Source organism: Spea bombifrons, chromosome 5 (assembly GCF_027358695.1).
Source record: "Spea bombifrons isolate aSpeBom1 chromosome 5, aSpeBom1.2.pri, whole genome shotgun sequence".
Classification (NCBI taxonomy): domain Eukaryota; kingdom Metazoa; phylum Chordata; class Amphibia; order Anura; family Pelobatidae; genus Spea; species Spea bombifrons.
The window spans coordinates 76,427,215-76,439,960 of NC_071091.1; the positions used below are offsets into that span (position 1 = coordinate 76,427,215).

At 35.6% G+C, this 12,746-nt stretch overlaps 1 protein-coding gene across 1 annotated transcript in view; it reads left to right on the forward strand.

The window, feature by feature from the left end:
- Nucleotides 1-7,154: 7,154 nt before the first annotated feature.
- The window catches only part of LOC128497701 (laminin subunit alpha-1-like), a 49,340-nt gene continuing 43,748 nt past the window's right edge, over nucleotides 7,155-12,746 (forward strand). Inside the window, 3 exon segments of the mRNA XM_053467861.1 lie at nucleotides 7,155-7,164; nucleotides 8,949-9,119; nucleotides 10,047-10,159. Coding sequence (XP_053323836.1) covers nucleotides 7,155-7,164; nucleotides 8,949-9,119; nucleotides 10,047-10,159 — 294 coding nt within the window.

Here is a 12,746-nt window from a genome sequence, read left to right on the forward strand (position 1 = left end):
ATTTGACACAGACCCTTAAAAATGTGATATTATAAAGCTAAACAAATATAACCATGAACTTCAAATGTTTATACACTTGGAAGCTTGTTACTGTTTTACTAAATGAAAACATACATCCCAACAGTCTTGGTTTTCATAGGACAGATTTTTTTTTTTCATAGGACAGACCAGATTTTGGGGCACTGTCCCAATGTCACGCTTTTACAGTGATGATCATGGACTAGTTGGGGAGATCCTCTGTTGAGCATACTGTTGAGCTCCCACGTGGCTTCCTCGCTTCTTCTGGATTGCTCAGCCAAGCCAACCCAAATAATAATTAATGGATATGACTTTGGACTCCTCAATTACCTTTTTCCTTAAAGTTCCTTCAAAGCAAGATGTTAAACCACAGTTGGTGAAGAAGACACTTAGGGAGCCGCAAAAGAGTTACATTTCAATGGCAAATCATCCACTGTAAAATGACCTTTAACATTGTATATGATGTAATCATTTTACATTCATTATTAACATTATTTAATTGAATACCATATTTGGCGAAAACATTATAAAATACGTTGTAACTTTAGATAAAGAATGTTGAGTGAAAGTTGCACAAATAGAATTGTGTGAATCAGACCATTTATGAAACTGTGTACTTTACTTCGTTTTTGTAAATCCCACTTAATCCCGCGTCGTGCCATTGTTCAGGTCTATCAAAGTGTTTAAAAGTAAGGCTCAGTTGTATAATTCAGAAATATAAACCAACACTGGATTAAAGGGGATTTTCTCATGTGATATACAATTACAACCACTTATCCCAAAGCGCCAAAGTGGCTCCGGGGACCTCTCTGGACAGCGTCATACTGATATACTGATCAGACCTTCGTGGTTCATATCAAGAGTTTTTGTATATAGATTTACACCCCGTTTATTGTATATTTCACTGACCTTGTGTGCAAATCATATCATATATTAGGTAGGGGCAAAATTAGACCTTATGGTCACAATGACCCATTCGGAACATCTTGAAACTTTAGTTTTTCTCCCTGCGCTTAAAATATGGGTTCCAGTAGAAATGTGCTGATTCTTGGATATTACCAAAAAAACATCTTAAATTCCTCAAGTAAACTCATGTCATAGTGTTTACAGATTAAGCAAACTTTGTAATAAAACTCCTTAACCTCATGTTTTTATAATCTACAGAAATGATTATCCCTATTAATATGTTGCTCAACGTAGATTTGCCACTTTTCCCAAATCCTACATTTTGTAATTTTAGTGATTTTACAGATTAAAATAAGCAAAGTATATGTAGAAAACACTTTATGTATAAAGGTATCTTTCTTTTTCCCACGTTCTATATGGTTATTCTTCCTGTAATCTCTGGTTTATGGTGTTGATTGGTTCAAGCAGTCTTTATAAGGGTTGGCGAGTAAGAAGGAGAATATTTCAGGGCAGGAATTTGATAAGATAATGTTGGCTTTGCCACTTTTGAGACACAGATCTCAGCTTTAAAGTGTTGCATTTTTTAAAAAGAATATCTCCAAAAAACAATTACAGCAAAGATACAGAGAGTTTCAGGTAATTAGTGACTTCTTTAAATAGGAAATGTATTTCAATTAAGAATATAAAGTAATTATATATCATTGTCACGATTTTATATATTCACAAAAGGTTAATTTCCCTTTTTGCAATTACATTTCGTGTACAGAAGGATCATACTGCTGTATGATAAAGGTCCTCTGAGTAAAAAAATAAATCTTGGAATTTGAGGTCATCCACAATTACATTACAAAAACTGCTTGGCCACCCTTGTCGTGTATCACTTATGTTAAAGTCTTTATTTGTACATTTGGATACATTTTGTTTAATCAGTAGTGCACACAACATTTACACCATAGTTGCATTTTATAAGAAGTAGTCCAAAAAGATGTTTTACAGAAATGGAACTGAAAGGGTTAATGAATCGTCATAAAATTAAATTAGTTAATGTTAAAGTGAGATTTAAGATTAAAATAAAGATTTACTAGATTTAGATAAGCATTTTTCTTACAATTTTAAGATTGGGACAGAAACTTGGTTTCCAAACTCATTTCAAGCAGGAGTCAGTCTGTGAAGGACCCCAGACATAAAGGTGCCAAGCGCAAGTTGGATTAAGATAAGGAGATGTGGAAGCTTGTTTTAGGACTAACTTGTAATTAGTTCTTAATTGTTAGATGAGGACAAGCTATTTACTAAATGACACAGAGGTGATCCTTCCTAACAGCACAGTTTTTGGGTCTTTTTAAGCGCTGGATATTAGAATGCCTCCCAAATAATCCTCTACATGAAACCCATTAAACCGTATTGAGCAAAAACTCAAAAAAGCCTTTCCTTGTAATAGGCCTTTCCTGGTAATAGGCCATATTCCCATAATTAATGTAAGGAATTAGAAACATTTAACCTACAGAAGTGACAAAGGCCTTTTAGTACAATGCTAACTCACTATTGCACTTTGAAGGAGGAACACTCTACTCATAGACCAAAAATAAGGGGATCACTCCCAGCCATAAAACCAACATGCTGGGTTATACCTTGGGTTATGTGTTAAAATAATAATTGCTGTTGAAATATGGCCTTGTCACCTAAACAAGTAATGGAATGGTCATGATCATTGATAAGACCACTTTTTGAACTTTACACCAGAATCACTTTTTATATAAATACGCTTTTATGCCATCCAATTGGTTTTCTTTATGCTTAAATACTTCTCACTCAATGTAAACTTAATCTGAAGCATGATTGTCTATTCATCTTAAAATGTCAAATGGCCGTTAATATTCAAGGAGTCACAAAGAGCTAAACATAATAAAAGTGTATGAACAACCAAATTAGCATATGCAATTCTATATGGACAACTGCAGTACGTATCTGAGATATCTTGGCGTCTTATTCTGCCCATAATAGATGTTTTGTTTCTGAATAACTTGCACTTACATAACCTTAGATCTTAGTTTCTCTGTTGCTCATTGTATTACAAGCAAGATTGCTGGAGGAACCCACATGGACTATTAGAGTCTTGCCTACTGCATACTAATGATTAACCCCTGGAATCCCAAATAAGTCTACCACATTGGGTCTGCATTCATAGTAAATTATCTGACATACAAACGGTTAATCTCTATGGCATTCTGTACATTCTAGTGAAGACCAACGTTTTATTGTCGATTGTCCATTAACTTCTAATGCATAAGGTTAATATACATTGCACTGTTTTTCTTCTGAGTCTCAAATGTACTCCTTACACTATTTCCTCTTCAGAATGATTTACTTTTGCGTTAGTAAATAATCCTTCACACACGTCTGGCTTTGTGAGCATATAACCCCCCTGACTTGCGTTATATATATGATACCACTGTAACTTTGTAACTTAAAATGACATACATTGATTATGAATCTCAATCTTTGTCACGAACAGATTTAGCTGTTCTATGGTTCATTAGTCAGTAACTGCCTGAACGACTGTGGGAAGAGTAAGTTCCTGCAACTTGTGATGTTAGCCAAGAGGAAAAAATGCAGCACAAGGGCTTTTAAGCTGTGGTGATGTCTGATAGGCTAAACGTTGCTTTACATTTCCTTTATTTATGGTACATCACTTATCTAATCAGCCTAGAATGCTTAGTCTGTATTTTAACTCTTTGTAATGTTTTGGCATGGACAATGCCTTGTCCTGATGAAGGTTTAGATCGTATCAGAGACCTTAACACTGCAAACTATTCTTTCACCAAAATAATTATGTCCTTTGAAAGGTCCTCGGGTTTCAAGTATTTTCCCAAACAAGTTGAGGTGCTTTGAACTGGTCTGCAGACAGATGGGGAAAATTAGCTCTAAAAACAAGGAGTTAGAGCGTAGGAAGTATTCAGTAACGTAGCCTCAATTGATCATTCCACTCACATAGTCACATTCAGTTTAGTTTGTTATATTATATCCTTGATTTATCTAAATAAGTCTGTTTGACATTACAGGGTCTAATTGTATAAGTGCTTTGAAAAATATATCATTTAGATTAATGAAAAAAAGGATTCCGTAGTATCCATAGCTTTTTGCACATTATAACATTTTGTGTTTATAGTTCTAAGCCTTACATTTGTAAAGGCCCAAACATGTGGCAGTAACCCCGTATGTCTTACACACACCGCCACAACAATATCAGCCCTTAAAATAAGTATAACCCACTACACCTAATTCACCAAATTAAAGTCAATTACGCTACCGCCACATAGACGTCAGCAAGCTTATGTCATGGAGGCTGAAGCTTTGATTGATCAATTGAGGTACCAAGTTGTACCATTTTCTGACATTGGCACCCAAATTTCATACATGCTTCTGGGTCACTGATGTGAATAGGAAGCTGCTTGGTGCAAAGCAAGAACTTGTATTTATGTTTATGCATGGAATGACGGTGTCCATAGCAGATGACTTGTCTGCCGACTTTATGACATCATTATTGTGTTCTGCACAGTACTGGAAACACCCAAAAGTTATAGCTGGCATTGAAAAACCACAGGTCAGCAAGGCTGATTTCCTAAAATAAAAGTTAACAGGGCATAAGATTTTGGGTCCTTCTGTAGGCCCAGGTCCCACTTGCTTGTCGGGTTCTCATGCTATAAACTGTTATCACTCAAATGCAAACTTTGCTAGGATGGTCCTTAAAGGAACTGGGTAGTCAACCTGACATAACCCTGCTAAAACTCAGCTTTGGGAACCAGACAGAATATTTATGGCGCCAGCTTGGAAATGATTTTGAAGCCAAGGATTGATGCTTCCATAGATAAAAGCTAGTAGGATTTTGGAAGCCATAGAATCTTGGCTCCTGGAATCCTTCCAGTCCTGACCGGACCATTGAAAAAAAGAAAAGATAATTTTCTGATTAAAAAAAAAAGTATACCTCCTTACACTCATAGTAATTAACCATTTTCTCTTGGCCAGAGGGAATTATTTAAGATTCAGCACAGACACTAGAATTCTTTATTTCTTTTTGTTTGGGAGTTAGTCATGCAGGTCTAGTCAATTACCCTGTAATTAAGACTGAACACTTCTAGCCAGGGGCTGATATTTTGTGGCCTGTTAGCTCAACCAACAAGAGATAACACGGAAGGCAATATAAATGTGGCATTCTAGACCCAGTTGTTTTAAGTATATTTGTGCATTGCGTTATAATGGTGCAGTCACCACAGTAACCAGGGCAATGGTGAAGATAAATAGAAATTGTGTTATTCTGTAACACTCCTAATATAAATCTGAGGGCTACCACCTAACGGTTTGCAGGCTGGCAGGATGTTTAGCTCTACATCTGCAGGGCTACAACCATCTGCTGAACAAAATTATGTTTATTGAATGTCCGTATTTATTAACCCCAGTCCAAACATTCTTCAGAAAGTGTGCTACCAAGAATGATTTGATTTGTAAAGAACACTAAAACCACCGACACAAAACATAAATACAGGAGCTAGAAAGTAAACATCCTCTGCTATTTTCTTAAGTAACCTAGCCGTGAAAGCCGGGCTTCCACAGGCGCTTCCAGCTGTCTTGCATCTGCAAGTTAATATTCCAAATTTCCTGATCACTGCTAGGAGCATCATGTTCCAGGCCAGGTGCTACATTTCTGGGGCAAGGGTTTTCACACTGTCCCCCATCTCATTTAACTTCTTTTTTTTTTACAATATGTCAACACAGTCATTAAAGCATTTTAAACGTCAGCTCCTTTGTAGTGTGATCTGCAAACATACAATCATGACATATGTTCCGTTGTTCTTTCTCAGTGCAGTTGTAGTAAAGTAGGAAAAGTACACAGGTAGTATGCATACCAAGGCTGTTTGATGTTTTCTAGACTGGTGGTTGGAGTTCAGCTGTGAAAATACCGGTACTTAAAATTAGGCATCTGAGACAACCCGGATAAAAGGAATAGCAACCTCAAAATAATTAATTCTGTATAGTATAAAGCAGCCATATAGCTTATCAACCATTCCACCCAACTCCAGGGGTTATTATCAATAATATACACAATAAACCTGAATAACTGTGAATGCAGCACTCCTTTTTACTGTAAAAGCCTTCAGACACTTCAGGAAGAAGGCAAAACCTCCAGTTGAGGAGGCCACCATAGTATTTTACAATGTGAATTTTTTTGCAACCCTTTCAAGGGCTAAATTTGTGGCTAGTTTCATTCAAGATAAAGGTGAACTTGACTTGTAGGAAATTATTAATGCTTGGAAAAATATTATCTTTAGTACTAATTTGTATATCAGAAGACACATATACTTTATTCTTATAAGCAAGATTTCACGTACAATTATTAATTATTCCCCAGTTCAATAGCTTAATGTATGTTTGGGTGATGGTTTTAAACTGGCGAATTTACCCATATTCAACCAAGTGCGGTTGTAGCAGTGTGATGCGTTTGGACATCATAGTAAGTGGTCCATTGTGGGGAAAACAGATCACCATAAAAACCAAGGGTGCGTAATAATCAACACCTAAAAGTTCAAAGATTATTTTCTTATTGATCATTTGATGGGCTGGTTATTTATTTTCTTTGTATTGGGGGTAACAATCTATCCCATATATATCAGGATATATATATATTAGAACATTCATAAGGTAATATCATTTTTAACTTTGCCTCGTTGTCATGACCCTCTATGAGAGATTACCTCCAAGGCATTTTACACATATACCTGCTCTCAGAAAAGCAGGTTTTTGCAAACAGAAGTTCAACAAAGCAACACAGGAAATGAAATTTGGTATGAATGGGAAAAGAGCCCTGGAGAGGAACTAAAGCCAGACGCCTGAAGACATGCTTGGAATTCTACATCTAAAGCTATATAAATATTCAAATAAATTAAAATATATACATAGCGATATCAAGATAATAAACCACAGGAGGAAGACTCCAAAAAAAAATAAAACACACAATACTACAGTGTTTCTAACAACTGGTGAGGCCATTCATTCCATGTTAAGAAAATCATGTCTGAGAATAATCGTTGTTAACTCTTGCTTAAAGTATCAAACATTCTAAATGTTTAAAATGTACTATTTCTCAAGGCCCTTAGTGTATTGGAAGGAGGTGATTCTCTATGACCTACAAAGTTCTACGGGTTTCTATTTTTATTATAGCTGGGTTTCAACGCTCAATGGCTGCATGTGAGTGGGGTCAAGTCAGGTAGGTAGGGTTGGCTGCATACACGGGTTTGGGCTAGCGTACAGTGGACTATCGAAGGGGTGAGAGTGGAAGGAGCTGAGTCAAAGAAGGGAGAATCTGGAGAATAATGTAGGAAGGGTAGCCCATACAGCCAAGCCCCATAAAGAACACGGACTGCTGAGTAATATGATGTGACTTCTGTTCTGAACCCACATATTACTGTTGCTTACCTCACCTCAAACTACGCATCACCTTCGTTCTCTTTAAAGGATGTTTATTGTACTCAACAATCAAAGAACAAAAGGCTGTGGGGGGAAAGCAAGTGGTAACATCCACACAGCGGGTTATCTTCAATTTTTCTTTTGCTTTTCTTACTACCTATGGTTTTAATTGCTTAGAAGAAGGACACAAACTGAAAAGTATCTTTGAATATTCCATATAGGTCCTAACTTTGTTAAAAATATGGATAACTAAAATGTAGCTGTTATTTATTGATTTATGTCGTATCATCATATTCTGTAAAGCTTTACAATGGGTGACAAGTAGTGTCGCACATAACAAGTAGGACATACAGAACAATGCTTAGGTAATTGTTCATAAAGATCCTTTGCTTTTATCATTCTTTCAAATGATAAAAGGTTAAAACTTGACATATATTAAAAGAAAATATGTATTGATGAATGAGCAAAGCTCCCAATAAAAGGAATGTGGTATGAAGATAAGTTATCAGAACTTAAAAGGTCAGAGGCATACATAAGCTAAAGCCAGTCAAAATAATGGAAGGAATGTGCAGATTTGCAGTTTCATGGCTCTAGGAACATGAACACAGATAACAAAACCCTACAGTTTTTTTGGCAATTGAACTGCATGATTGCTTCATAAAGTAGAGCACTAACCAGACAGGCAAGCATGAGGGTAGCAAGAAAGTAAACCGGAAAACACTGTGATCCCCGGTCAGGAAGAATGCCCGAGCGAGCCCTTTGTTTGCCTTAATGTATTATATCTTTATCTAGAGCATCGAAATTGAATTTTAAACATAATTGTATTCAAAGGCACTGTGTCACTTAGACAAAATGTTAATTACAAGCTCTTGCATGTTAAGTAAATTAACCTTTTACAGATCTGTCATTTTATTATTTCATTTGAAGGTTTAATTGCGTAAAAAGGAATGTCTTATCAGTTCATGTTTTTTTTGTGTCACTTGACAAGTGTTTCCCCCAAAAATGAAAATTAGGCAACTTGCATGAATATATAATTATTTCTGAGAAGAGTTTGCACTTTTGACAGCGCTAGAAATGATGTTTCCATGTTTCATTAAATTACAAAAGTGTGACATTTAGCAGTGTATGGAGAACAAGACATTTAAGTTATATTATTAACATGTTCTTTTTAAGATTGGTCCATCAGGCATGGCAGATTATCTTTATCTTGTTTGGATATATATATAACTTTAAAACATGACATTTTATCAACATTTCTTGGGAGGTTTTTAGGACAATTCTTCTCTAATAAACGTACTATAATACATTGCTTCATAATATTGTTCTAAAGCAAGAACTGTTCACGGACGATACCAAAAATCACTAACATTGTGCTAATATATAGTGGTTACAGCAAAGTAACCAGGGAAAAAGAGTTAATGCTTGATTAAATACACATACATATTGTGTTTTAAATCATCAACTGGAATACTTTAAAACTGAAAACACATTATTCCCCTAACACATAAATGAATTTGTGTTCTGAATGTTATTCTACATGGTAAATCTTGTTGTGTTCTGTTTAGGTTTGTTTCCCGCTATACTGAATCTTGCCAGTAATGCCGTTATTACCACTAATGCCACATGTGGTGAAATGGGACCAGAAATGTTTTGTAAACTTGTAGAACATGTGCCAGGAAGGCCAATACGCAACCCTCAATGTAGCATCTGTGATGAGAACAGTTCCAATCCCAAAGGTAAGTTACCCATCTTCTGATATACTGTTGAGTCTATTCACCAACAAATAGTTAAATGGTTTAGTCACATGTCATTACATGCAAGCAATTCATATAGTCACTCAAATACAAAATGTAAAAGTTAAAAAGGCTGAACCCTGTAGGTGCAAAGGGGTGGACAGTGAAGTACCTCATTCACTCCTAGTTCACCGACTTGGATTTTTTGGGGGGAGGGGGGTAAATAGGGTGTTTAATATAAGGTTTATTTTTTTGTACTCAATAACCTTTCCCCCCAGTATATTTTAAACTTCATCCCAGTAAACACTAAATTATGTAGAGCATGGTGGGCTTTATACCCCAATATAGTCTATTATTACCCCCTACCCCACCACATACAGGGTAGGGGATAAAGGTGGATGGGTTGTTGACCCCCTTGCTTAATGTGGGGATCCCTGTTTCATTTCTATTATTATTTTTGTAATTAATCTTTTTTTGGTGTCTGTGTGTGTGGGAGGTTACATGTCACCCCCCTGAGGCTACAAAGAGAAATTTGCAAGCTTCAGCTTATATTTACAAATCACAAGCAATCTGGGGGTTGAATTATTCTGCATATTGCTTGCTTTTTTCAAGCAATCAATGTGCAGAATAAGTTGTGTGTGTTTGAGTATGTGAGTTAGTAATAGTGCATATATGAATGAGCTGCTACAAATTAAGATTTTTTTGCCAACTTTCATGTACTCACGTTGTAGTTAAAAGACCTCATTATGTGTTGTACATCTTGCTGGTTAACTGCAAACAGGCATCGTTATTTCTGTAGTATTTTGTTTACTCACCGGAACCCAATAATCCTCTCACCAAAATATATAGAAATAAAATACTTTCTTACTCCATTTTCTATTCTCTTTCACTTGCAAGCTGGTATATGTTTTTTTATTTGTTTATTTACAGAACGGCACCCGATAACCAATGCAATCGATGGCACTAATGATTGGTGGCAAAGTCCCAGTATTCAGAATGGCAGAATATATCACTGGGTCACCATAACACTGGATTTAAGACAAGTAATTATGACACTTTCTTGTTTTAATGTTTTTTCTAGCTAAAATCTTTTTTTCCTGATTTAAAATAGCACCTTTCTGCATAGTCCTACACATTTGCAGTTCTTTATGGCATCTATGTAGTATTTGTGGGAGAATAGTCAACTAAGGGTATGGTGTGACACCAGGGTTATTTTATCTTTTAGTTAGCACAGTTAGAACCAGATTGCCTATACCTTCACATTTTAAAATGTATGGATCAAGTACTGCACAACCCCTACTGTATTAGAAAGACCTTCATTACTCTTTAATTACAAGCATCCTGAATTGGAAATACCACACATATACCAAATGTGTAAGATATCACATTTCCAGTTCCTTTGAACAATCTAAATTACAAGCTAACCAAATAACGTCTGGATCCTTATAAATCTCACATGTACAGTCTTTGTTCCACTTGGAAGTACTCATTATACGGTCCTCTGTTTCTCTATAAATAACCTGTAAACTGCATAATATATGGACTGCTTATCTGTAGTGTTTATGTCTTTTATCTGTGAACTTTCTAAATAGTGCATGTAATACTGTGTAGAAAAAATAGCGGCACACAATGCTTTACATTTAGTTGATAAAGTCAAAATCTCATGGGAAAAAAATATGTTTCTCTTTGAGGATTAAATATAATGATTTATGCATTTCATTAATCAGAGTGTCCTGCTGGGTGATTAAGACTGAGCCATTCAATTATTTGAAAGGAGTAAGGGTGTTTGCCTAGTAGGTTGGGCTCAGATAACAGAGCTACCTCACAGATATGAACGTCTGCCTGAAAATATTATATTTTGCTAAAACTACAACTATTAAATAAGGAAACCATATTTGTAACCTGGTACTAAGTAAAATAAATAGTCACAATTCCCTTTTAATAGTGTGGTTGATCACAATCCAAGAATTTGAAAGGTAACAAAGTAAATGACATTCAAAATAATAAGTATTATTATTATTATTGTATTAGTAATACTAAATTGTTCTGTTACGTGCATGAAATGGACATAGCAGGTCAAAGATATCACTAGGATCAATACTAGAATCAATTCTCGCCAATTCTTTCCCCACCACTGTATCATAAATGCCCCAAATCCTCTTGTGTGTAAAAAATTTACTTTATTTAGGGCATAAGGACAGCTTTAGCATTTGCGACTAGGAATAATTAATTAAACCCTGTATTAGTGCTTCTCATTTTCAGTGTTGGTTAATGCATGATAAGGGGTTTACATTTTAATTCAGTTTACTTTAACCGGGGGATCCATTTGTCTGCTTATTAACCATGCCTAACCACCTTAATGAGAAAGCTAGGGTCACATCTCTACATTATCTCATTATATTAAAAAATAGATTAAATTAAGCTATATGAAAATGTATTGTTTTTTTCAAATTTGGTACGTTTTTGAAACCTCTGAGATTCCAAAGATTTATGTTATTCTACGGCTTTAGCCCAATTAAATATATCAACTTTAATGTAGGACCTCTTGAACAAACATGGCTATAGCCATTTTCCTTATTTAAGGGACACTCCAGCCATCATATGCACTTCAATTCATGTGGTTCCTTTAAATGTTCCTGTTGTCTGCTTTGTGAATACATGAGGCTAGGGTTTAGGGTTCTGTAGAATCCCCCACCCCATATGTGTTTGCCCCTTTTCCAAGTCGGGTTTTTTCTTTCCAACCCTGAACTCAGTCCCTACTCAGAAAGGCTAATGTGCCACTATATTTGCTACATTTATGCAGAAAAAAATGACATGTTATTTGTTTCAAAACAGTTGTGGTTTTCATATAATACAATGTTTTGACATTAGATACAATACAGTTCAGAAGTTTGGGGTCATGGAAATTTGTAACTGTGCTAATATAGTTGCAAAACGGGTTTTCTAATGATCAATTAGCCTTTTAAATGTAAACTTGGATTAGCAAACATAACGTGCCATTGGAACACAGGAGTGATGGGAGTGATAGTACGCCAATGAAGATATTCCATACAAAATCAGCTCTTTCCATCTGCAATAGTCATTTAACAACATTAACGACGTCTGCACGGTATTTCTCATCCATTCCATGTTATTCTAATAGACAAAAATGTATTTTCTTTCGAAAACAAGCAAGTTGGTAAGTGACCCCAAACTTTTGAACGGTTGCGTGTATCCATATTAGATATATGTTTTATCTCTGTTATCTCAGTCCAATCATCTAGACGACAAACTAGGTCCTCATCATGCTACCTTGCTGTTAAACGCAGAATGTCTAGTCTAATTAATGGCGTGGACACTCTGACTACTGACTCGAGGAGATTATTTCATTAGATAAACAATACTTTATATCATCGCAATGTCCCATTTAAAATAATGCATCCTAAATTTGCATACGTGTTTGCATGTTATCCCTACAAGCTTTAAGGTATTCATGCATAAATCTACTTATTTGCTCTTTGTGTCAAATATTGTGCAGCAAAAAGAGACATCACTGATCTGGTAAATTTATCCTGAGAGAATCATCAGTCACGTTGCTCATCCATTATGTTGTAAAGAGACAGTTTTACAGCATGTTGCTTGACTGCCTAT